The sequence below is a fragment of the Eleutherodactylus coqui genome, chromosome 11 (genome assembly GCF_035609145.1).
Source record: "Eleutherodactylus coqui strain aEleCoq1 chromosome 11, aEleCoq1.hap1, whole genome shotgun sequence".
In the NCBI taxonomy this organism is placed as follows: Eukaryota; Metazoa; Chordata; class Amphibia; order Anura; family Eleutherodactylidae; genus Eleutherodactylus; species Eleutherodactylus coqui.
Window position 1 is genome coordinate 63337164 of NC_089847.1, and position 27368 is coordinate 63364531.

A 27368-nucleotide genomic window follows, 5' to 3' on the forward strand; every position below is an offset into this window, starting at 1 on the left:
CAGCCAATACCCACGTGCATGGAGTAGGCTTGGCTCCAGACCTGCGCCCATCTGACGTACATATATAGCGGATCTCACCAAGGTGCTAAAAAAGTTTGTTTTGTCTTAGGAGGAGAATACAGTGAAGATGATGTGAATGACTTGGTGAAGGAAGATGACGATGATGAAGAGCAGGAAGGTGCAGGAGGAAAAAAGGCAAACAAAAATAAGAATGAAAAGAAAAATAAGAATTCTATCTTATCAAGGTAAGGAGACTTGGGTGCAGAGACGGCCGTCCGATGGCTCCTTATGTACAGCGTGCCAAGACTTACCGCTCCTCTAACTTCTGTAAATTGTTGGATGATCCATGATTGGATTTGTTGTAGCGCATCCTAAAGATATTCCATCAGCAGGGCTCATACGCATCATCGAAAACCCGGAAAACCTGGAATTTGCTGAAAGACATGGAATACCTGGATTTGTCATGGAATTTTCTAATTTGTCATGGATTTTTGTTTTTTTTTTGTCATGGAATTTTTTCTGAGTAATTATAATTGTTGTGTGTCTTATGTTTGTCCAAAGCAATTTCTTTATTCCATTACGATCCAGTATTGTGTTTAACACTATAGGCCAAAGGAATAAAGTAATTGTTTTGCATAAACAGAACTAAAAACACACACTAATCTCAATACTCAGTCTTAAAAATACAAAATATATTTCAGATATTGAAGTTTTTCTTAAGCCTCTCATGGTTGGGGATTTTTTAAATAAAAAATATATATATATAACTGGTAATAGCTCGACTTAGCAGGGTGTGTCTTTTATTATTTTTGTATATATATAAAAAACAATAATGGTGCCTTCACACTTGCGAGAAAATCGCACATTTTTTGAGCGATGTGAGAATGAGTGAACGCAGAATTATGAAACCAATGATTTTCAATGGTTTCCTTCACGTTTGCAATGTTACGAGAAAGAAAAATCACAGCATACCCCATCTTTCTGCATTTTGCAGTTTTTTTTATCTGCCATGTTTCCCTATGGAGCCTCCTTTTTATCACATCACATCACAAAGCAGGAACTTGTGTTTTTGGGTTTTTTTTGTCATTAGAAACTCCTATTGACTTGCACGCTAAAAAATTGCTGCAAAATTGCTCGAGAAAGTCGCATGTGGCAACCATGTTTTTGTAAGAAAAAGCAGTTCTGACTTTCAAAAATTGATTTTCACGCAGCGATATCGCAATCGCCAGTGTGAAGGAGCCCTAAACCCTTTGATTTAGTCTATTTTGAGTTCCCAGACCTTCATGACTTCTCCAGATAATTTTTTGACTCTGAGATGTATGGGACCTACATGTCTTTGGCTCCTCTGAAAATAATAGCACCATAAACTGTGTCACCTGAAAATAGGGCTACTCACTGGCCCCCAGAAATAAATAATAATCTACACTGTGCCCTGATGTAGCTTATACTACACACTGTCACCCCAGAAATCAAGTATCTTTTCTTCTCCATCCGGACCAGACCATTATGAAGAATTCTTCCAGCCCCAACTAGTTTGTACACACCCTTCCAATCCTGCTGCGCTCCCCACACAGTAATCGTTCCCATAATGTGCCCTCTACTAAATAATAATCCCCCTTTATGATCTCGCAGTCCTTGAGGTCTCGTTCTTTAGACTCCCCAGGTGTTCTCCAAAGACCTTTTCTGCCATTCCTTTAGTTCTAGTTTGTTCCATAGGTCACGGACCAGGGACACTGTTATGTTATACCTACTTGGCTTCTCCTTGTGCTTGCATACACACTGATTTAGCTTGGTGTCTGCAAGGGAAATATAGCTAGTGGGAGGAGCTACACTTTTTCTATTGCTCGGTTCCGCCTCCTAGTGGCAGTAGCTAGAGAAAGAGCGATTTTTATGGTAAGAACAAAAATCTTGTTTTTGCATTGTTGCATTCAAAAACCCATACCCTTTTTTTTCCATCGTTTGAACACTGCGATGGCTTTGTTTTTGCACGAGTAGCTGTAGTAGTTTCTTATTGTTATCAGTTTGGAGTACACATGAACCAAAAAAGCATTTTGTCTCTTTGACATATCATTTCTTGATGCCGAAGCGGGATTTTCCGTGTCTGAATTCTGGCTGCATTTTTTGCCCATTGTAAGGGCAGATTCCAATCGCGGATCTGTGCCAAAAACTGCATGAAAAAAGCCACAGATTTTTGACACCGTTTTTGTGGCGGAATTCATTGCACAAAGGTCAGGGGTGAATTCCGCCATGTGCGCATACCCTATTGGACCAGGCAAGTTATTTTTTTGTTCCGTATGCGTATCATTGAGTCTTGGACGCCCAGGACCCTCTTATGCTGGGTTCCCACAGGACGGTTTTGCCGCAGTGAAAAAAACGTGACATTTCCGCAGGATAAGCGCAGCTTCAAAACCCACGGCACTCAGACGCAGATTTTGGAGCGGCTTCGCTGCATGCTTTTCCATTGCAGCCGGCTCTACCATAGAGAACAGTGAGGCCACAACGAAAAAGAAATGACATGCTGCAACCCGGGAATCTGTGCCGGCTAATGCCAGCTTCACTGCGACGGATTGTCTGCCCGTGTGGATGAGATTTTTGACAAATCTCGTCCACATGGCTGGTTAATTCCGGGATTAGCGGCTGCAGGCGGATTTGCCGCAGAAAAATTCCACAGGGAAATTCCACGGCAAATCCGCTTTACTGGTTCACTGGTTGTCCTTCTATGGACCACTTTTGATTGGTACTAATGATTGTATACCAGGAACACCTCACAAGATCTGCTGCTTTGGAGATGCTCTCATCCTGCTGTCTAGCAATCATAAAATGGTAGAATTGGAAGGGACCTCCAGGGTCATCCAACCCCCTCTACTCAATGCAGGATCACTAAATCATCCCAGACAGATGTCTGTCCAACCTCTGTTTGAACACTTCCATTGAAGGAGAACGCACCACCTCCCGTGGTAACCTGTTCCACTCGTTGATTACCCTCACTGTCAAAGTTTTTTCTAATATCTAATCTGTGTCTCCTCCCTTTTAGTTTAATCCCATTTCTTCTAGTTTTTCCTTGTACAAATGGCAATAGAGCTGATCCATCTGCACTGTGACAACCCTTCAGATATTTGTAGACAGCTATTAAGTCTCCTCTCAGCCTTCTTTTTTGCAAGCTAAACATTCCCAGATCCTTTAAGCGTTCCTCATAGGACATGATTTGCAGGCCGCTCACCATCTTGGTAGCTCTTCTCTGAACTTGCTCTAGTTTGTCTATGTCTATGTCAATCGCAATTTGTGTCTTGTCAAAGTTGTTGAGATCCTTACATTTGCCCATTTTCATTTTTTTTCTGCTTTTCCACACATCAACTACAAGAACAGCCTGTTTACTTGCTGCCTCATATATGTCATCCCTTGACAGGATTACAAAATAATCCAATCTTATTTACTTCACCCATTAATATTACAGTTGATCAGTGTATATCTTTTACCATAGGTCCTTTTTACAAAGGGGGACACAGTCTGCTTCTCTCCCCTTGCAAGCATGGTGTAAATTGCCATTCAATCCCCACGCCCAATCCTCCTTCCCCCCCCCCCCCATTTTTGTTTTCTCTTCCCCACTTTCCAAAAAATCGTAACCCTTTTATTTATCAATCGATGTAGCAGTCCGAGGGCTTGTTTTTTGCGGGACGAGTTTTTATTGGTACTCTTAATGTGCTATGTTATGTACTGGAATTTTTTTTTATATTCATATATACATTTTTTTTTTCTCTTGCTTTAAGGAAAAAAAATAATTCTCTGCCGCCATCTTCTGACCGCTATAGCTTGATTTTTCTGTCAATATAGGTATGTGAGGGCTCGTTTTTTGCGGGATGTCCTGTAGCTTCTACTGGTAGTTTTTAATAGGATTATTTTTTAGAGATGGGGGTGACCAAAGTCCGCAATTCTGGCGTGATTTTTTTTCTGATGATGTTCACCGTGCGGGACAAATGATGCATTACTTTGCTCGATCACACTTTTATGGACGCAGCAATGCCAAATCTGTATTTGAATTTTAGAGGTTTGATTTTTCGTCTTTTTTTTTGGTTGTTTTTGCTTTATTACAAATAATAAGAAAAGGGTTTGTTTGTATGTTTTGTTTGTCTTTTTATTTTTAGTCACCCCAAGAGGACTTGTACTTGCAATATAGTGTAATACCATTCTGTTACATTGACGAGTATTCTACCGACCCCCCTCCGTACAAACTGCGACCGCACAGGAGTCTGATTCTGCTCAGTACCAGCCTTAGGCCTCTCTCACTCAGGCATTTGCAAAAACGCAACATTTTTCAACACTGCGTTTACTGCGGTCTCCGCAGCGTTGGCACATGTTTTGCGAGCGTTCTGGCTGCATTTTCAGCTGAGTTTTCAGCACAGCTAAAAATGTAGCCAAGAAAGCTGAAGGAAAAAAAAGCAAGTCACCTAGTAGCTGCCATCCGGCCCTCCGCTGCTCTCCGGCGTTCCAGACAGGCTTGCTTGCAGTTGTCAACGCCGACATAGCATCTCTCGTTGGTAATGGGGATTGAAAACAGGGGAATGAAGGGGTGTGATTGGTTCTTCTGCACTGGCTCAGTCAATCTCTGGCTGGAGGCGGGGTTGTCAATCCCCGTTACCAGCAACAGATGCTCTGTCGGCGCTGACAACTAAAGCAAGCCTGTCCGGAACGCCGGGCAACCCAAGTATTTTTTTTTTTCACTTAGTGTAGCTAGGGCGTTTTAGCTCTGTCAAAAACACGGCACCAAGTTGTGACGCATGTCCAACAGCGTTTAAAAACGCTGGGATGCCCAAAAATAGCACCTACGCCGCTCGAAAATCACGACGCTTTTCAGGCGTCTGTCTGCGCTTGTGTGAGCGGTCTCATTGAAAACAATGGGAGCGTTGTACCGCGATTAGCGCGGTGCTGAATGCGCCGCACTAATCACTGAAAAAAGCCTCTGTGTGAGGGGGCCCTAGAGCTGCAGTTACGCCATGTTGTATTACTTCTTTCACAAAACATGTAAGGAAGCCATTGGAGTAGCTGACAATCTGTTGCAGGATTTGGGGAGCACCTCCTATAAGCCCAGTAACTGAACCTGTTTCTGACATTGGTTGGGTGATGTTCAGAGCCTCGGCTGCACCTTCCGTCGCCCCTTTGTAAGTCGTTTACTATATTCTTCTCCTAGAAAACGGAAGAAAGGTGTGCTGTCCTTGACCTCGGAAGAAGGCCCCTTGGAGAAGGAGGACAATAATGACGACGCAGAGGACGGCGATGTAGGGACCTTTGATGAGTTGAAAAAACAGAAATTGGAAGAGGCGAAAAAGAAGAGAGAAGACGATCTCTGGTCAAGTTTTCTTTCTGATGTAGGAAAGCAGACCAAGAGTCAACCTCCGGTAGCCCAGCACAATCAGGTATCGTTGGTACAGAAAGCACAACACCCAGACCTCTACAAATACACGTTTTTCAGTTTTAGAATATATGTAGCTTATAGAAATGTAAAGGGGTTGTCCAAGTTATTTTGTAATTAACCCTTTCCAATCCACTGTTTGACGTGTAAAGACATTCTGATTGAAGGCTGTACAGCTTTGATGTCGGAAGACATCCGGCAGGGTATTCTTACTGTAGATTACTGGCCGCTCTGTTGTTGGGGGCCTCTCCAGCATGTCCCATACTGCAGCACTGGCTCTAGCCAGCAGATGGCGCCATTGTATCATGGCATAAAGAGAAAGCCCCCTAGGAACCCCTGAATCCAAAATTGGATTGCAAAGGGTTAATGCTCCCCATGGCCCAACATAATCAGAGATCCTGTACTCGCCAGAAACCTATTCTGACTGCATTTCCCCTTCTTCATGTGTGTCACTCAATTGTCTCTTAATGTTAAGATGTGATTTTTTTTTTTTTAAACCTCTTTTCATTATGTTTAATAGATTCTGGACAATCCTAACCCCTTAAGAACCAAGCTGTTTTGTACCTTAAGGGCCAGACACTTTTAGGCCTCATGTCCACAGGGAAAATCAGGCCCGCTACAGATTCTCCATGGAGAATCCGTAGCGGGTCCCTCCTGCCCCGCGGATGTGAGTGCTGAAAATAAGAATAAACTTACCCGCAGCGGTCCGTGCGTGTCTTCTCTTCTTTGTGGTCGGATCTTCTTTCTTCGGGCACATCCGCCGGGCCAAAGAAAGAAGATCCGGCCGCGAAGAAGGGAAGATCTGCACGGTCCGCTGCGGGTAAGTTTATTTTTATTTTAGGTCTCCCGCGGATTCGCACGAAAATGGAGCATGTCCGGATTTTTTCATGCTCCATATTTTTTTAAATTCACTTTTATTGACCATCCGCGGGTATTTATCTACACGCGGGTGGTCAATGCATCCCTATGGGGTGCGGATCCACGTGCGGGTGAAGAATTAAAATCCGTTGCGGATTTTAATTCTTTTTTACCCCGTGGACCTGAGGCTTTAGGGGTTTTACCCATGTGGCGGTTTTACTGCCCCTTATTTTTTTTCCTTTAGCTACCAAAATAATTTTTGCTGCATTTTTGTTTTCCGTGACATATAGGGCGATTTATTTTTTAATTTTAATTTAATTTTATTTTTTTCTCTATTTTATTGGGGGTGAAAAGCTTAACATTTATAGTTTGTTGTTTTTTGTTAATTAGTATATTTACACTAAAATAAAGAATGGGAACGGGTTCCTCATTTTTTTTTCAGATGTTTTGATGTATAATATGAATGGTTTTGGATTACAGGACGCTTACGGCGATGGTTTTGGTTGGCGTTGTCTTTGGATTATTTTCTTTCTTATGTATATATTACTTTACTCTGTAATTTTTTTACTCATGTATGTAATTATTCTTTTTACTATCTATGTCCGCCATGACGTCATGTAAGACCTCTTGGGGGGTCTTATATGACATTTTTCCACTGTAAACTGTTACAGGGAAAAACATCCCCTGTAGTGGCATTAGTCACTTGCAGAGCTGGTCAGAGGCTTCTAGGACCCTGCAGCTCTGCTGTAGCCACGAATCCTGGTGGTTGCGTGCCCCCGGGGCTTGCGTTGTGGAAGAAACACTTCCACTTTCCCTTTTCCCTTTTTTAGTACATATCGCTCATTGAGCACTGTGTAATAAAGAAAGGAGGAGGCAGAAAGGGTTATAACCCACTTATCACTCCTCCAGGTTATCAGCTGTCACTAACAGCTGATAACCCATCCTGCTTCTGATTGATTGCAAAAGCAGGAGGCTTTAATCCTAGCCGTAATTTTAAATAAGGCTGGGCTTTAAGCCCGGGACCAAGCGCCGTAACTTTACAGTGGTTGGTCCTTAACGGGTTAAGGGATCATTATAGTAAATTAATCCGCAGCAGGACTATCTTTCGTTGTAGGTGAATGGGATTTGCTAAAGCCCCATCGCTTACATTGTACTGTATATTGCTGTGGATTTTTGGCCCACATTTTTCAGTCTTAATTCCACAGTGAATCTGCTGTGTGTGAACTCGCCCTAATAGAAAATCCCACTTCAGAGCTTGCCCCCTTCTATTCCACTGTACAGCTGTAGACCTTTGCTAAGGAAAATCATTTTATATATAGTCTTTACAAATGTGTGGGAAACAAACGTATATACAACCTACTTGTATACTCATTTGAAGTTCAGCACTTCCTGATTAACCCCTTAATGTTGCAGGGTGTACAGTTATGTCCTGAAGGTTTGGGGTATGTATGGAGGGGGAGCGCAGGGCATGGCTTGATAGAATGCCTGTCAGATCGTGGTATAATGTAACTCTATGGCATTATATCATACTGCAGAGCGATCAAAGCATCACAAGTTCTTGTCCCATCTGGGGACTTAAAAAAGAAAAAAGTAAGTTTAAAAAATTTTTACTAATTATTAAAAAAAGTAATCAAAGTTTAAAACAAAAAAAACCCCTTTTGCCATATTTATCATACAATAATCTAAATAATAAAACAAAAAACATATTTGCTATAGTTGCATCCGTAAAACTCCAATCTGTCAATGTAATGCATTATTTACCCCACACGGTAAACATCATCAGAAAAATAAATAAATAAAGAATGACAAATGTGCTTTTTGGTCACCCTGTCTCCAAGAAAAAATGTAATAAAAAAAAAAGTGTTCAAAAAGTTGCATGTTTTTTTTTCACTCTTTTTAACATGATTTATTTCATGTTGCGTTTAGGAGGAAGAAAAAAACAAGAAATCTAGCCAAGATTCCCACAAGTCTTCAAAGGTGGATTCTGAGATGAAGAATGATTCTAAAAAAGTAACCATTACTAAATTGTTTGATTTCGCTGGGGAAGAAGTCAGGTAAGGGTTTCTATGGAATACTTACTCAAACTCAATAACGAAACACTGAAAACGGCATTCGGTGTACAACCAAAAGCACTAACTATAATGGGGTCCATCCGCCTTCTATTATGCCGTGCGGCATTTTCCCGGTTGAGATGGTGTACATTTCTACACTTCGTGCAGGAGTTTCTGACAGATCCATGCTGGAAGCTCCTAACAGAGCCTCCAACACAAGTGTGAATGTGGCCATAAATAATAAGTGTGCCCCGTAACTCTTGCTAAAGAAAGAAACGCAACAGGGAACTGCAGATGCCGTCTGTGTTCCAGATAGACTGGGGCGTTCTTCAGCTGCAGCCTGACAAGCTGGGGTGCTGCTGAGAGGACGGCGCATGCGTGTGACGTGATGTAGGACCATTAATGGGTGAGTGTATGTCATTGTGCATGTGCCAGAACCCCAAGTGTGGTGCAGTCTCTCTGGAATACATGATGTCTCTTTGAACAGGAGACATCAATGAACATGAGGATTAGTGCGTTTAGTGAAAGTATGGGGGTAGAGCCTGGCTGAGTTCAAGAGATGTACTATCTATCACACCGCTTACTAGCACTTTGCATATCATACAGAAAAGAAGATATTTCTGAAGGGGAGGATCTGTTGTACAATATAGTTAGTTTTAGCACTCTGTCCCACATTTTATGGGAGCTGAGCTCTCACCATACACAGCGGGTGTTGGACATTTTTGGTAGTCGACACCCGCCCACAGCATCCGCGATTGGACATGCCTCCCATTGTGGCTCTTAACCCTCTAAATGTTGCTGTCAATTCTGATTGAAGGGATTTAAATGTCCTGAACAGCCACCCCACCCCCCAAAATACAGTTTAATGCTCACGTTTAATGCTCATCACCCTAGGAGTCGGTCACGACTCGGTGCTTGCACCAGGGGACTTATTTGAAATAATGGGTTCTATTTCTATGCATCTTGCAACGCACAAAACTCACACGGAAAACTCACCTCTGTAAATAAAGCCTTACATTTTTTAAAAAAAGTAATGAAAAAATGAAAATGAAAGCAAAAAGGACTGCAGATTTAAAGTTATTTGAAAGAAAAAATAATCTAGAACATGCATGTCAAACGCAGGGCTGAATCTGGCCCACCACCTCGTTTTATGTGGCATGCCGCCTGTGCAGCATTCCACTCTCCCAGCTTGCAGTAGCAGTGAATGGTCAGCGGTTGCAGATGCAGGAACAGCTGCCGACACTAGGTCACAACTGCAGGTTGGGTGAGTGGAATGCCTGTAGGGATGCTTGTCAGCTAGAGGTCAATATGTGAGGGGGGGGCACCATTACTACTTGGGGCCACTATGGGTGTCACCATTACTACTGGAGTGAGAATGTATATGGAAAAATCCCTCTGTGCTCGTACGGATTTAATAGTTCGTTACTTACTTGAAAAGGGGGGTTCTCAGACAGCCTTTAAGAAACCCCCTCCCTGGGACCAAAGGATCCGCTTTAAATCCAGTAAAGTTAATTTTTTAGTAGCAACAAAAGAATTGTGCAACGCTTTTTGCTGCATTAGGAGCGCCTTTCTCAGGGAGAGGAGCTGAAACTTTAACTTTATTTAACTTTTATGCAATCCAATGGATAACAGCGATCGCGTGACTGGGGACCGCACACCGCAGCCCCCCGTTATGGCTCCAGGCTCTTGGCTACCTCTGTCGTGTTTTTACGGCTCTGTAGATTAAAGCCCAGACACCCAGGATGTGAAAACGCATATGGGCGGTCACTACGGGGTTAACGTCAAGGCACTGCCCCACTCACGTTGTGACTATTACTACTGTGGCGACTATAGGGCACACTATTACTACTGGAAACACTATGAAGGGTTGTTTTTATTACTGGGGCCACTATGAGGGTTACTATTATTACCCGGGTAACTATAGAGGTCACCATTACTACTGGGACCACTATGAGTGGTCACTGTCACTACTGGGGTCACTATTATTACTGGAGCCACTAAGGGGGATTGTGTTACTACTGGGATCACTATGATTACTGGGGTTACTATTACTGCTGCGGCCACTACTGAGGTAATTATTACTATACAATCTTACAATTACAATCGTCCCTTTAAAGGGGTTCTGACATTAAAAAAAAAAAATTGTACTCACCTTGCCTGGCCAGGCATGTCCCCTCCAGCCCGCATCTTTTTCTGTGGCTTGTAGAAGCAGAGCAGGAGCGGTCAAAATGACCGCTTCTGGCTCTGCTCCGTTCGTCAGCCAGTTCCGAGATGAACGGACGGGCTGCCCACAGCAAGCACGTCACAAGCAGTGCTTGCTGTGGGCGGCCCGTCCGTCCTGCTGAACTCCGAGATTCTGCGCGTGTGCAGTGGAGACGCGGCCCGTCCTGACTCCTGTCAGAGGGCACCTCTCCACTGCACATGCGCGCGATCCCGGAGCAGCGCGGCTCGTGGAGGAAGAAGAGGAAGAGCAGCGCCTGCTGGGAGATGACCCCCCCCCCCCCCCCCCGATGTCAACAACAACAGGAGACAAGGTAAGTATTCTGTTTTTATGTTTTAGCAGCCATTAATCCGTGGGTTCCCTGTGTCCATTAGGCAGACCAGGGAACAATGGCTGCTAAAGCATAAAAACATTATTCACGTCAGAACCCCTTTAAAGGTAATCATAAAGCTGATGTGGCCCTCGGTGAGTTTGACGCCCAAGTTCTAGAACGTCCCCAGAGAAGAAGTGATACGGGAAGTCATTAGGTCCTGCAGTTTATTATTAAAGATGTCCACAACAAAATGAATTATTGTTTAATCTACAGTGGAACCTCTTTGGGACAACCACCTACAATACCTGGGGTAATGATCAGGGTGATATTTTCAGGGAAGATGGCCATTATGTAATATATACTGGAACTGGAAATCTGTCACAAGAGAAATGGTATGCATAAGGGGATGGTCTTCCCAAATTGGTGGTCTTTTGGGAAGGTAGAATTGTATATGTTAGTTTTTAATGTTTTTTCTCCTCTATTCGTCGGGCCATTGTGTGATTGTATATTGGCCACTAGATGTAGCAGTTGCACCATCAGTCTTGTCAAACATCCAGTCCTCCTGACTTTGGCCATGATATAACTGCAGAGGCCTCTTATAGGAACTGCTTGGTAAAAATCCGCTCATTCCGTCCTGGCAGATGCTTGGGGCCTCTTCTAACAATCCCTTTTTGTATTCTGTCTGCTGTAATGTTAATTTTCACCTCCTGCTTTTGGGAGTTGTCTTCTGTGGGGGCCAGCTGTAATGAGAGAGCTCAGCCCTATTGCCAGTTGATGAGATCATTGAGAGTGTGGCTCTCGCAAGACATATAATCCCCGGGGACGCTCGGCAGACTTGCCAGTGACGTGATACACTAGGAAAATCAATAAACATTTATTTTCTGTTTTGGGTAAGGAATCTCCGAGTTGTGTAAAGGTTGGACTTGCTGCTTGTTTAGGCTTTGCCTGTATCTACTAGCTACTAGAGATGAGCGAGCGTACTCGGAAAAGCACTACTCGCTCGAGTAATTTGCTTTATCCGAGTATCGCTGTGCTCATCCCTGAAGATTCGGGTGCCGGCACGGAGCAGGGAGCTGCAGGGGAGAGCGGGGAGGAACGGAGGTAAGATCTTTCTCTCCCTCTCTCCCGCCCGCTCTCCCCTGCTCCCCGCTGCGACTCACCTGTCAGCCGCAGCGGCACCCGAATCTTCAGGGACGAGCACAGCGATACTCGGATAAAGCAAATTACTCGAGCGAGTAGTGCTTTTCCGAGTACGCTCGCTCATCTCTACTAGCTACCAATTATGTATATCTGGAACGCTAATAATCTGGAGAGACAACATTGGGGTTAGTTTATCAACGCTGTGTAATAGGTTTAGATTGTCAGCTCTCCCTTTGTGCAGGGGCTGCTCTCCTTTTGTCTCAGTCTTCATTTGTCTCAATTAGGGTGGTTTTACACTTGCGCTGGGGATTCCACTTTCCTGCTCCATTTAGGGAGCAGGAAGGGGAAATCCCTGTGGTTGAACGGTTCCACTTCTGGATGGAACCAGCCTTTGGACGAACGAAAAAGCCCTATGTGGTATTTTCAGACAGATCTGTGACAGAACCTCCGGCTGGAGGTTCCGTTGTAGATGTGAAGCAACCCTAACTTGTCATTTTACTTGTGTGTTACATGTTGGCAATCTATGAATATTTTTATCAATAGAAAAATCTATCACTGTTGCCTGTAACGGCTTATAACTGTGCCACTTTCCTCTTCAAGACCAAGAATATGCATGTAAGCCCTAATTCTCCTGGGATGTATGGAGCAGGTTTGGCTCCTGAGCAAGCTCCATACTTGGTGGGTATCAGATGTGTTTAAAAGCAAACATCTACCGGAAATGGCCACAATTTGAGCTAGCTCAGTTCGTGGCCGTTTGACCACTTGGATACCGGGTCAATGTTGACTGTGGCATCTAAGCAGTTAGAGGGAGGGGCCCCATGTCCCCCATGCAACATAATCGTGTGGTGCCAATGGGATGCCATTGCAGTATGGGGCCTAAAGAAGGTTTACATAGCTGTCATGTATTCTTGCTTACATATATCTCCCTCCATACATTGCGGGTGTCGGCTGTTTCTTACTTCTGAAAGGCCCCAGGGCTGTCATGGCAGAATGCATATCAAGCCATCCCCGTAGGGTGGCTTGATAGACTGCCTGTCAGATCACAGTATGATGTAATGCTACGGCATTACATCATACTGCAGGAGCGATCAAAGCATCGCATGTTGTGGCCCCCCTGGGGACTAAAAGAAAATGTAAAAATAAGAATAATAAAGTTTTATTAATTTAAAAAAAAGTTATAAAAGTTCAAAAAACCCGCCTTTTGCCATATTTACAATAAAAAATTGAAATAATAAAACAATAATGCATATTTGGTTTCGCTGCGTCTGCAAAAGTCCAATCTAACAAAGTAATGCATTACTTACCATGCACAGTGAACGTCATGCGAAAAAAATAAACACTGCCAGTAATGCGCTTTTTTTGGTCATCCTGTTGCCAAGAAAAAATCTAATAGTCCTATATATTCAAAAAAGTTACCAATGGAAACTACAGGACACACCGCACAAAATGAGCCCTCGCACAACTATGTCGACGGAAAAATAAAGTTATTCTGCGCAGAGGATGGAGACAGAAAATAATGAAAAAAATTTAATATCTTTAACAAATATAAGTAGTACCGCAAAAAAAAAACTATACAAGTTTGGTATCGTACTGACCAATAGAATAGTTATCATGTAATTTTTGTTACATTTTATGCGCCGTAGAAACGACGCACTGAAAGATGCTGGGATGTCGTTTTTTTTACATTTCTCTCCACTTAGAATTTTTTAAAAGTTTTTCAGTACATTATATGGTATAGAAAATAGCACCATTGCAAAATACAACTCGGCCGGCAAAAACAAGCCCAACGTTGATAGATAAATAAAGGAGTTACGATTCTTTTAAATGGGGGGAGGAAAAAACGAAAATGGGGAAAAAAGCAAAAAAAGCTTAGTCACTAAGGGGTTAAATTATTAAAAAAAATAATTGGTATGTAAGTCAGTACCTACGGGTTATTATTACCTCTTTGTTTTTCCTCAGGCCTTGGTCCTTGACTGCCTTTTAACTCTGCTCTATTAGGACAGAACTGTGATCTGAGAATATAGTTTAGCTCCAGTGCTTAATCTGAAGTAGTCTGAGACACTTCTCCATCTCATAATTGGTTCGGGCTGTAGAGGATGCTAACAGAGGTGGGGGTGTTGAGGCAGTCTTTTGTGGGCAGTCTTTTGTGGTCTGACAGAGACCTCTCTCACATCTCTAGCCTCTGTCACAACTGTGATTGATGTCTAATCAGCACATCCGTTCATTGGAAGCTTATAATTCGGCTACTTATATATCGCCTCTATTAACGGACACCCTGCACTTCCCATTATTGTTTGCCAACATTTGCGTCATTACCCCAAATACTGCATGTTGTGTGACTATATTAATGACTAAAGACAACGTCCCTCACAGCCTGCCTAGCAATATATATTTAGATCATTTATGGACTCAGTAAGGATTTGGTTCAGCCACCCGTTCTTTAATTTAAAAGTGTCTGTCTGTTTTGAGAGCATATATAATCTTTATATAGCGCCAACATATTTCGCAGCGCTTACAAGACTGGGAATAGAAACACAACCACGGTTACATTATGTAATCAATTGATGGAAACCATGGGGGTGAGGGTCCTGCTCCAATGAGCTTACATACTATAAATAATAGGGTGATACAGAAGGTAAAGGGGCTGAAGATGGGCACAGTATGGTGAGGTGGAGAGTGTGGGATGCTATACACATAGACAATGGTGAAATTGAGCCATTTAGTGGCCTGAATCGATATGACTGCAGGGGGTGGTTGATTACGGCTAGCAGGGATTGCAGTCAGTACAGTAGGACAGGGAGCATGTTATCAGACGGAGGTGCGTTTTTAGAGCGCGTCTGAAGTTTTGTGTGTCAGGGATTGCCCAGATAGTTTTGGGTTAGCGCGTTCCAGAGGACTGGTGCTTCTCTGGAGAAGTCTTGGAGGCGGGAATGAGAGATTCGAGTTAAAGGGACGTTTAATCTGATTTTGTTAGTGGAGCCAGAGGGCGCGGGCTGGGTGGTGAATTGAGATGAGGGAGGCAATAAAGGGTGGCGCAGTCTTGTGGATGGCTTTATGGATGAAGGTAATAAGTTTACATTGTATTCTGTATTTGATGGGCAGCCAGTGCAATGACTGGCACAGGGCAGAGGCATCAGAGTAGCTACTGGACTGGAAGATGAGCCTGGCTGCTGCATTCAGGATAGATTGGAGGAAGGAGAGTCTGGTGCGGGGTAGACCGATTAGCAGCGAGTGCAATAAACAAGCTGGGAGTGGATGAGGGCAACAGGAAGTGTTTTTCGTGTGTCCATAGTGAGAAAAGAGCGGATTCTTGTGATGTTCTTGAGCTGCGGGTGGCATGGTCAGGCAAGAGATTGGATGTAGGGGGTAAAGGAGAGATCAGAGTCGAATATAACCCCAAGGAAGCGGGCATACTGTCTCGGAGTTATGGTGGTGCCACACACTGAGATGCCAGGATGAGGTCGGTTAGCAGAGGGCAAAACGCCAGTAGGTCAGTTTTTGAGAGATTCAGTCTTGGGTGGAGAGAGGACATAGTGTTAGAGACAGTGGACGGACAGTTGGTGGCGTTCTGAGAAGGGAGTGAAAAGTGTCAAAGAGTCACAGATGGCTTGAGTCATGGGGGGGGGGGGGGCACTGCTTCATCCAGGGCATGTTTGAGGATGATGTTGTAATGTGTGACAGCCAGGTTGGGGCAGGAGAGGAGAGAGATATGGGGACAGAGAGGACTCTATGGTCTCTGCAAAGTTCTGGGTGTAAATGGCCTGAAGGTTCCTGTACGGTAGGTAGGTAGGAGGGTCTAGGGAGATTCTAGGGTGCTTGACAGAGAAAGAGGAGGTTGTGGTCTGGGAGCGGGAAAGGGGAATTGGTGAAGTGAGAAGCAGAGCAGAGACTGAGGAAGATCAGATCCAGAGTGTTACCGTCTCTGTGTGTGGGAGAGTCTGTGAGTTGTGAGAGACCAAGGGAGAGGGCAGCGATAGAATCTGAGGGGGAGATGAGGAGATGGGGTCTTTGGTGGAGATGTTAAAGTCGCCTAAGATGAGGGTTGGGATTTGGCAGGAGAGGAAGTAGGGGAGTCTGGCGGCAAAGTGATCCAGAAACAGGTGGGGAGGACCTGGGGGCGTACATGACTGCTACTCGCATGGACAGCGGATGGAAAAGTCATAGGGTATGTACCTCAAACGATAGGAAAGTGAGTGAGGGTATCGGGGGAATAACCTGGAAGGTGCATTGCTGGGAGAGAAGAGCACCTACTCCTCCACCCAGCCTGTTTTCTGGTCTTGGGGTATGGGAAAACTGCAGGCCATTGTAAGACAATGCAGCAGGGAAGGTAGTGTCAGAAGTTTGGTAGTATATAACCATTTGGACTTATTCACATGAGAGTATATTGGCCGCAGTTTTCACAGCCAGCCGATAAACGCTACCATCTGATGCGTTGGATCCCACAGGCGTATTCCCCTGGCGTAAAAGCGTCCGGCTGGCCAATATAGCGTCGAGCGCTTTTACGCCGGGCCAGAAAGATAGTCCTGGGACTATCTTTCACGGCCGGAATACAGCCGTTGCATAGACTCCTATGGGAGCCAATGACAGCTGCCGGAGAAGGGAGGTGGGAGAGAGTTTAGCAGTGTGACTGCTAAACTCTCTCCCCCTTCTTTCCTCCTCTCCGTCCCTTGCCGGCTGTTTGTAATGTGAGGGGGCGGAACTTAGCTCCGCTTGTCCCGCCCCCTCCCATTGATGGCTGCCGAGAGGGGGTGGGAGCTTAGCACACTAGCTCCCGACCCATCCTACCTCCTCCCCTTGCAGAAAGCTGGTAAGGGGGGGAAAAACTTAACAGAGCTAAATGGCCTTCCCCTGCCCAACGGCATTGCGGACTTGGCGTATATGCGACGGGCCTGTGCTGTCTGGACGGGTGCACAAATGTTAGATTTGTGCACCTTTTTCGGCGCCAGCGAGCGCACGTAAAAACGGCAACGGCCGTATGAAAGAGCCCTTAGTCTATCTTTTTGCCTTTGGCAACTTTTTAGGAATTATGCTTATTTAGCCAGGTATACCCTAGCAATGCTTCCTTTCTATACAAAAATGAAATCTAGCTACTTTTTAGCTTGTGTCGTTATTGCTCATCTAGAGCATATTTAGGTTCTCTATTTTTATTTTCTATTTTCAGCTGCTTTGATGCCCCTGTATTGAAGGGTGTATTTACGAACTTCATAATATACATTGCCGTACTGCCCAGCAAGGGAGTTGTGGAGATAGCAGGCATAGAAGAGGACAGAAAGTGAGACATCCACTGGAGATGTCCAGCACTATGAACACAAGGTGTTAATACCAACAGGGAATAAACAATGGGGGCACGGTCATATGTCTGCATGCCTCTTAGCTACAGACAGTAATAATAATCTTTATTTGTATAGCGCCAACATATTCCGCAGCGCTTGCATAGACATGGGGAATACAAAAAGACAAAAGTACAAAAATTACAGAACCACGGTTACATAGTAATCAGCTGATGGAAACAATAGGGGTGAGGGTCCTGCTCCAACGAGCTTACATACTACAAGTAATGGGGTGATCTAGAAAGTGAAGGGGCTGGAGATGTACACGGTATGGCGAAGTGGAGAGTGAGGGGTGATATACACATAGACAATGGTCAGACATTTAGCCGTGTGATGGCAGAATCAGTATGACTGCAGGGGCAGTTGATGGTGGCTATCAGGGATTGCAGTCAGTAGGTCAGGGAGCATGTTATCAGGCAGAGTACAGAGGGGTTTGTTTAGGGAATGCGGTATGCCTCCCTGAAGAGGTGCGTTTTTAGAGCACGCCTGAAGTTCTGTGAGTCCTGGATTGCTTGGGTATCCTTTGGTAGTGCGTTCCAGAGGACTGCTGCTGCTCTGGAGAAGTTTTGAAGGCGGGATTGAGAAGTTCGAATTAGAGGGGCGCTCAGTCTGGCTTCGTTAGCAGAGTGGAGGGCCCGGGCTGGGTGATGGATTGAGATGAGGAAGGTAATATAGGGTGGCGCTGCGCTGTGGAGGGCTTTGTGGATGAAGGTAGTGAGTTTAAATTGAGTTCTGTATTTAACGGGCAGCCAATGCAATGACCCGCACAGGGCAGAGGCGTCCGAGTAGCGACTGGACAGGAAGATGAGCCTGGCTGCCGCATGCAGGATGGATTAGAGTGAATAGCGTCTGGTTCAGGGAAGGCAGATCAGCAGCAAGTTGCAATAATTGAGCCGAGAGTGCAGCTGACATGTTCGGGCAAGAGATTGGATGTAGGGGGGTAAAAGAGAGATCGGAGTCGAATATGACCCCAAGACAGCGGGCATGCTGTCTGGGAGTTATGATGGTGCCACACACACTGAGATGGAGTAAATAAAAAAGAAAAAGCTGCTTTTGCGCTCGTCGGGAATAAAAGATGACAGATGTAATTATAATGAATTTAATCATATAGGTACGAGCGACGCCTTTCAGCGAAAACAATCGACTTTTTCAAGCTCCAAATAGATATACTAACAAGCATAAATGACACACACATATATATATATACACTACCGTTCAAAAGTTTGGGGTCACCCAAACAATTTTGTGTTTTCCATGAAAAGTCACACTTATTCACCACCATGCGTTGTGAAATGAATAGAAAATAGAGTCAAGACATTGACAAGGTTAGAAATAATGATTTGTATTTGAAATAACATTGTTTTTACATCAAACTTTGCTTTCGTCAAAGAATCCTCCTTTTGCAGCAATTACAGCATTGCACACCTTTGACATTCTAGCTGTTAATTTGTTGAGGTAAGCTTGTGAAATTGCACCCCACGCTTCTAGAAGCATCTCCCACAAGTTGGATTGGTTGGATGGGCACTTCTGGCGTACCATACGGTCAAGCTGCTCCCACAACAGCTCAATGGGGTTCAGATCTGGTGACTGCGCTGGCCACTCCATTACCGATAGAATACCAGCTGCCTGCTTCTGCTGTAAATAGTTCTTGCACAATTTGGAGGTGTGTTTAGGGTCATTGTCCTGTTGTAGGATGAAATTGGTTCCAATCAAGCGCTGTCCACTGGGTATGGCATGGCGTTGCAAAATGGAGTGATAGCCTTCCTTATTCAGAATCCCTTTTACCCTGTACAAATCTCCCACCTTACCAGCACCAAAGCAACCCCAGACCATCACATTACCTCCACCATGCTTAACAGATGGCGTCAGGCATTCTTCCAGCATCTTTTCATTTGTTCTGCGTCTCACAAACGTTCTTCTTTGTGATCCAAACACCTCAAACTTGGATTCATCCGTCCACAACACTTTTTTCCAGTCTTCCTCTGTCCAATGTCTGTGTTCTTTTGCCCATCTTAATCTTTTTCTTTTATTGGCCAGTCTCAGATATGGCTTTTTCTTTGCCACTCTGCCCTGAAGCCCAAAATCCCGCAGCCGCCTCTTCACTGTAGATGTTGACACTGGTGTTTTGCGGGTACTATTTAATGAAGATGCCAGTTGGGTACCTGTGAGGCGTCTGTTTCTCAAACTAGAGACTCTAATGTGCTTATCTTCTTGCTTAGTTGTGCAACGCGGCCTCCCACTTCTTTTTCTACTCTGGTTAGAGCCTGTTTGTGCTGTCCTTTGAAGGGAGTAGTACACACCGTTGTAGGAAATCTTCGATTTCTTAGCAATTTCTCGCATGGAATAGTCTTCATTTCTAATAACAAGAATAGACTGTCGAGTTTCAGATGAAAGTTCTCTTTTTCTGGCCATTTTTAGCGTTTAATTGACCCCACAAATGTGATGCTCCAGAAACTCAATCTGCTCACAGGAAGGTCAGTTTTGTAGCTTCTGTAACGAGCTAGACTGTTTTTAGATGTGTGAACATGATTGCACAAGGGTTTTCTAATAATCAATTAGCCTTCTGAGCCAATGAGCAAACACATTGTACCATTAGAACACTGGAGTGATAGTTGCTGGAAATGAGCCTCTATTCACCTTTGTAGATATTGCACAAAAAACCAGGCATTTGCAGCTAGAATAGTCATTTACCACATTAGCAATGTATAGAGTGCATTTGTTTAAAGTTAGGACTAGTTTAAAGTTATCTTCATTGAAAAGTACAGTGCTTTTCCTTCAAAAATAAGGACATTTCAATGTGACCCCAAACTTTTGAACGGTAGTGTGTGTATGTATGTATATATATATATAAATAACCAATTATTGGCTTACTCACATGTTTCTATTTGTCATATAGACACCAGCGAGGCAGTCAATACTGCTCCGGACAGAGCACGAGGAACGCTCCTCCCGTCAGGCAGTTACGTCATCAATAGTGTCAACTAAGACTACGTCACATGGACGGGAGGAGCGTTCCTCGTGCTCTGTCCGGAGCAGTATTGACTGCCTCGCTGGTGTCTATATGACAAATAGAAACATGTGAGTAAGCCAATAATTGGTTATATATATATATATATATATATATATATATATATATATATATATATATATATGTGTCATTTATGCTTGTTAGTATATCTATTTGGAGCTTGAAAAAGACGATTGTTTTCGCTGAAACGCGTCGCTCGTACCTATATGATTAAATTCATTATAATTACATCTGTCATCTTTTGTTCCCGACGAGCGCAAAAGTAGCTTTTTCTTTTTTATTTACTACATTGTTTACTAAGCACCTACGGGTGCTTTGCATGCAGCATACTTTTGCTGCTCTCCGTTTTGCTGCGGATGTGGGATTGAAAGAACCTGTTTAAAAGCCTTCGTGGACATCGGTGCCGACGGGGTTTATCAGGCTGATTTCCCCGTTTGGCACCAGGTGAGTTCCAATCTGAGTTCTATTGTACATCTATTGTTCCTTCACTTGGCGCATTCCTGATTTATTTCTTACACTGAGATGGAGATGTCAGAATGAGATCGGTTAGTGGAGGGTGGAAATACCAGTGGGTCAGTTTTTGAGAGGTTTAGTTTTAGGTAGAGAGAGGACATAGTGTTAGAGACAGTGGCCAGACAGCCAGTGATGTTTTAGAGGAAAGGTGCAGAGATATCACGGGAAGAGGTGTATAACTGGGTGTCATCAGCGTAGAGGTGGTATTGGATGCAAAACTCCTGATGGTCTGTCCAATAGGGGTTGTGTAGATGGAGAAAAGGAGGGGGCCAAGGACCGAGCCCTGTGGGACCCCAACAGCAAGGGGAAGAGGAGGGGAGGTAGAGCCAGCAAAGGAGATGCTGAATGAGCGCTAAGATAGGTGGGAGGAAAAGCAGAAGAGAGCAGTGTCCTTTAGGCCGATGGAGCGAAGCATGCTGAGGAGGAGTTTGTGGTCCACAGTGTCGAATGCTGCAGAGAGGTCGAGGAGGATCAGTAGAGAGTAATCGCCCCTCGATTTGGCTGTGAGGAGGGCGTTTGATACCCTTGTAAGGGCAGTTTCTGTCGAGTGTAGGGGTCGGAAGCCAGACTGTAGGGGGTTGAGGAGAGCATTCTCTTATAGATAGCTTACAAGGTGGGAGTAAACTAGGCGCTCTAGTAGTTTAGAGAGATTAGAGATGGGTCGGTAGTTGGCAGCATCAGCCGCGTCTAGAGTCGGCTACTTTAGCAGTGGGGATATGATGGCGTGTTTGAAAGAAGAGGGAAAGATGCCAGAGGTCAGAGAGAGAGATTGAATATAGTGGTAAGATGGGAGATGACCACTGGGGAGAGGGATCGGAGGAGGTGTGAGGGGAGAGGGTCGCTAGTGCAGGTGGTGGGGCGAGCAGAGGAAAGCAATTTGGAGACTTCTTCCTCTGTCGTTGGTCTAAAGTGCAGGCATTGAGCAGGAGCTAGATGCAGTGCTAACAAGACTAGGGTCAGGGCCAGTCTGGGATTGGGAAGTTATTTCCTGACGGATGTCATCAATTTTCTTTTTGAAGTAAGCAGCCAGCTCTTCAGCACTGAGATCCGTCACCGGGGGCTGCGGTTTAGGGCTGAGAAGGGAGTGAAAAGTATCAAAGAGCCGTTTAGGGTTGTGCAATAGTGAGGAGATGAGAGAGGTGAAGTAGACATGTTTGGTATGGTGAAGGGCGAGGTTGTAGGTTCTGAGCATTAATTTGTAGTATAGAAAGTCCACGAACAGTTGCGACTTCCTCCACAGCCGTTCTGGAGGAACACTTCTGGAGCAAAACGCCAAATTAAGCATGTTTGAGGCGTGAACCATGGATGCTGCTGTCTATATTGGACGGCTTGGGTCACGGGGGTGTGCTGCTTCATCCAGGGCATGTTTGAGAGCGGTGTTGTAGTGAGCGGCAGCCAGGTTGGGGCAGGAGAGGAGAGGGATGGGGGGGGGGGGGGGGGGGACAGAGAGGACTGTAGGGTCTCAGAAAAGTCCTGGATGTGAATGGCCTTAAGGTTCCTATAGTTACAGTAGGTATATGACCCATCTCCTAATATCTAGAGATTGGTCAAAGCGATGGCCAACTACCCACCATCAGGGCAGGAGGCTACACAACTCTCTATCTAAACTTAGGCTAATGGAAAGATGCTCTCTACTCAGCGTTCCTATTTTAGTCTACACAGTTAGCTAATGCGGTCACGACTATCTGACCAAGGCTTGAGCTAGTTTAGCAAGCCGGTCGATTGATTACTTTTGCAGGTCTAGACTTAGGCTAAGTGGTATTGCCCCCTGTTTTATGCTGAGCTTTGAAAGTTTTGGCTTTGATATCAGGGCAATGGGGTCATGGTAAATGGACCTTGCCTTAGCTACCGATATTATCAAATCGCTTTGACCAATCTCTAGATATTAGGAAACGGGTCATATATTTTGATTGATATCTGCCAAATCAAGGGAGCTGTGATTAGTACCATCTAGTATGGAATAACTATCCTGAGGTCTCAAATCTTCTATCCATTGAGATCAGGATATATTAGTAACTACCTTTGCTCCTTCACAAAAGAATCAATTATCTAGATAAATCTATCCTGATGTCATTAGTCATATGTCTGTCAAGCTTGTACATGGACAGACCTATGAATACATTTTAGACCATTGACCACCTGGTTCTTGAAAAGTCGAGGGTCCGACTGAAATGCATTGAACCTTGAATTCTTAACCTTGAACTCTGAACTGATCTAGTTGTTGATTACATTAACCTATGAAGGTCTGGAACTATCTGTTCATTTAGGCTAATTTCATATGAACAGTAAAAAGTGTTTGGTCAGTCCATTAAATTGAATCAATAAACGAAAGTGCTCAACCAAACCAACAATAAACTGGGACAATATATTGTGCGGAGGTGTGACCCCAAAACGATCACACTACAACACCCCAGATCTATATGGAGGTGTGACCCCAAAACGATCACACTACAACACCCCAGATCTATATGGAGGTGTGACCCCAAAACGATCACACTACAACACCCCAGATCTATATGAGATACGGTTTGAAACATTGGTTTTTCTAATGGGACGTTTTCTTAGCATGAGATTTACGTAGCTACATCCTAGACATATGAATTTAGTCTCACTCTGAAACTTCCCTTGCGTGGCAACACTGACATTTATGAGCACGTGTCTTTTGTTTGTTGTTGTCTTGTCTCTGTCCTTTATTTCATCAGCTGATGATCGAGCCCAATGTGTTTTTTAAGATATTTGAAATAAAATATTATAGTTTTAAGAGAGACTAAGGGGGGAGCTGAGCGATAGAAGCTGAGAGGCAGATGGGGAGATGGAGTAATTAGTGGGGAAGTTAAAATCACCCAAGATGAGGGTTGAAATTTTGCAGGATAGGAAGTGGGGGAGCCAGGCAGCAAAGTGGTCCAAAAACAGGCGACAGTACCATTCATACACAGTTTGTAAAAACTGAAAAGCCCCTTTAATGTCTGTAAGTTTTTACCCTAAATAGACTTTTTTTATTTTTAACAAAAAGCGGCATCTTTAGTTGTTTTTGTGCTTTTTCATCAGGATAACAAAAGAGGTGGATTGCTCATCCAAGGAAGCCAAAACATTTATCAAGCAGCAAGAAGATAAAGGACAACTAGAACCGAGTCCTGCATCATCAAGGACCGCCGCAGCCGCCAGCTCAGGGTGAGTTCTGCACTTGTCATCGCAGCATGTTGAAAAAATAATGCACTTTTTAAAAGAAGTGCCTCCCTGTCTGGAAAGGGCTTAAGTGTTCCTTATTAAGAAGAAAGGAGGTCTGAATAGTAAAAGTCAACTTGACATTTTATTTTCACAGTACTAGGTAATTGCTGCTAAATGCCATTACTTCAGTCTGAGAGGAAGCAGTAACCATAAACCCTTCTAGTTAGTGCCAAGAGCAAGACATCAGTGACTGAAGTGGGATATTTAAGATTATCTATGTAAGGTATGTCTGACTGCTCCTTAAAGTGACTGTATGGGTTACTCGATGGTCGGGTTTTCTTGTTGCACCTCTTCTAACCTGCTTCCTCAGAAGGAAGTTGGCATGCCGAGACTACTAAGTAGTGTTACCAGCTGTGCCAATCGTCTTTGCTAGGGCCACGCTCATGCATGCAGCTGACAAAACGCCACAGTTTTGATCGAGGCGTTTTGCCGCGATTTTACTTTCGTTTTCGGAAGCAGGTTCCTACCTCCGACAGCAAACTTTAGCGCACCCCATCATTATAATGGGGGATGATGTGCTCCAAAATCGCGGCACTAGAAAACACCATGACGAAATCAATGGGAGCATTATATCACAATTAGTGCAGTGTTCAAAACGCCACGGTAATTGCAGTAAAATGGCTGTACTATGCAAGACTTCAAAAAAAAACCTTCCTCAGGAGCCACTGGCTCATAACCTTAAAAATTTTAAAAACAAAATAAAATTCAAGTCGCCAAAATCCAAAAAAATTATGTAATGTTTTGATACGACTTGGGATGTGGAAAATTTTTTGGTGGATTTTCTGCAGCAAATCCATGCCAAAATCCAAATAATTTGGTAGGAATTTTAATGCAGATCTGCACCACAATCTGTGTCAAAATCCAATTTTTGGTATGGACTTGCTGCAAAAAATCAACAAGAAAACCGCCACCTGTGAACGGACTTTCACAAGTAACTGTGGGAATTGAACCCCTTCCCCCACATCCTCCTCCTCCACAATATGATTAAAGCCTCTCCCCCCCCCCCCCCCACTTGTAGTGTGGGGGAAGGGGTTTGCCGACTTTGTGGACCATCGAACACCCCGCTACTTCAGCGTTTGTATATTCTCAGGTCAGCAAGTAGTTAAGTTGTCTACTTGTGCTCAGTGGCAGAACTGATTAAAGTGCACGCTTTAAAGGAAAACCACATGCTTTCCAATGACAGCACATTACAGCCCGAGGTTGACTTAATGAAGTGCTTTGCAGCCACCATTAATCTGCAAGGATACACAAGCCTGTTATTAAATGATATGATGAATAATACATTCTGCGATGAGCTTTACACCCAGTCTTGTCCAGTACTCGTCTCTCGCCAGCACTGCTTAACTAATCGACTGCCAGTCTTGACGCCTCATCTTCATAATACTTTCCGGTGAGCTGAGGTTGTTTTATGAGGCTGATTACTATGAGATCACACGTTCAGTGGGGAGATGCTGTCAGGGTAGCAGAAATGCTGTGCAGGATAGGAAAAACGTCCTGCAAAATTGTACGCGTGTTTTACGCTTCCACTTCTCTCTGTGGAGGTCCATGGGGAAATAGAAGTCTGCGAGAACACCAAGGATAGCGCGAAAATGTTTTATGTGCCCATCAATAAATATATAGTAAATACTACACAATGAGGAGTGAAAACATAACTACTGTACGTGTCCTGGAGCATGCAATGCGTATAACACTCATAGAGTGAATCTCACTAGTATACTAGATAAAAACAATGCAAATGAGTCAGAATCATAGGATTACACAGTGGGAGCGAGAGAAAAATGGCTCAAGGCGCAACGACTCCAAAAAATGATGATGGTAAGATATAAAGATTTTATTATGGGGGGAGTAAAACCAGCAGAAGAAACGCGTTTTGAGGTAAAACCTCTTCAGTAATTGCTGGGGCATGACATGCTGCAGTGCATAGAAAAACATACAAGTTTAAAGGTATGGATAAAATGGGTAGAAGTAGAAAATCAGAAGAAAGGTGGGGAGGAAACCTAAAATATAATCAAGAGATAGTCGTAAAAGTAATTGTAGTCATACAATCACAAATAAAAATCATGTTAGCAATAATAGTAATGGATTAAATAGTACATAGTTACTATGGAACAAACCATGTCTCCGTGTAGGAGTATAGTAAAAAGTGTGTCGCATAGTCAATTAGAAGTCAGTAAATCTGAGAGTGACCCATGGGGAAATGTTGATAACTGAAAAGGCCTAACAAAACCTAAAACAACACTACAATACTACAAAAAAAGTAAGGAAAAAAACTAAAATTGCTGAAATAAAATGTGAATATTATCCGGTTTAATAATGGTGCCGTGGCATGTAAATCATACCCAGGGATATAAAATAGTACATAAATCTCAGAAATGATGTATAACCAAACACCTAATGAATATCATAAATGGGGACTGTGAAGTATTTCTATTAGGTGGGTGGGGGGTGGGGTAGAGAGGGTGGTCAGGGGCCATGACTCGCCTGGATGGCTACGGTGAGTATTTAGGTTGCCATGCCAGCACGACCTAAAGAAAGTAGAAATAGCATTGGAGGGTGAAAATGGAAGAATGTTGGACATACAAATAGTAAAACTTATGAGAGCTGCCTGGTAGGCACATTTCTTATCTACACTTCAGACACCAGGAGCCACACCTGCAGCCTGGTCCTCTCCCTATAGTTTCTCTATTGGTGAATGCCTCTTCTTTCATTATCTGCAATTATATAGACACATTTCTTAAGTTTATTACTACTTTTATGTCCAACATTCTTCCATTTTCACCCTCCAATCCTATTTCTACTTTCTCTAGTCCGTTCAGACATGGCAACCAAAATACTCACCGTAGCCATCCAGGTGAGTTTTTTTCTGATTTTCTACTTCTATCCTATTTCATCAGTACTTTTAAACTTGTATTTTGTACTCCCTGCAGCATGTCATGCCCCAGCAATTACTGAAGAAGAGGTTTTTTCTGAAAACGCATTTGTTCTGCTGATTTTACTCCACATATAATAAAATCATCATCATCTTTTGGAGTCGTTCTGCCTTGAGCCATTTTTCTCTCACTCCCATTGTGTACTCCTTGACCTGTCTTGTACACGTCTGGCCGGTAGCACCTCCTACCTCCACTTGTACCCCTATTCATCAACAAACTTTATACATACACTCACGGAGTAGCTCCAGCACTTTCCTCTCACCCTCAGAATCATAGATAGTAGGGTTGGAATGGACCTCCAGAGTTATTGGGTCCAACCCTCTGCTCAGGACTCACTAAATAATCCCAA

At 43.8% G+C, this 27368-nt stretch overlaps 1 protein-coding gene across 1 annotated transcript in view; it reads left to right on the forward strand.

Annotated features, from left to right (window-relative positions):
- The window catches only part of CFDP1 (craniofacial development protein 1), a 54817-nt gene that overhangs the window by 4028 nt on the left and 23421 nt on the right, over window positions 1-27368 (forward strand). Inside the window, exons 2-5 of the mRNA XM_066582235.1 lie at window positions 110-245; window positions 5186-5411; window positions 8192-8319; window positions 23910-24032. Coding sequence (XP_066438332.1) covers window positions 110-245; window positions 5186-5411; window positions 8192-8319; window positions 23910-24032 — 613 coding nt within the window. The remainder of the gene's footprint in view (window positions 1-109; window positions 246-5185; window positions 5412-8191; window positions 8320-23909; window positions 24033-27368) is intronic.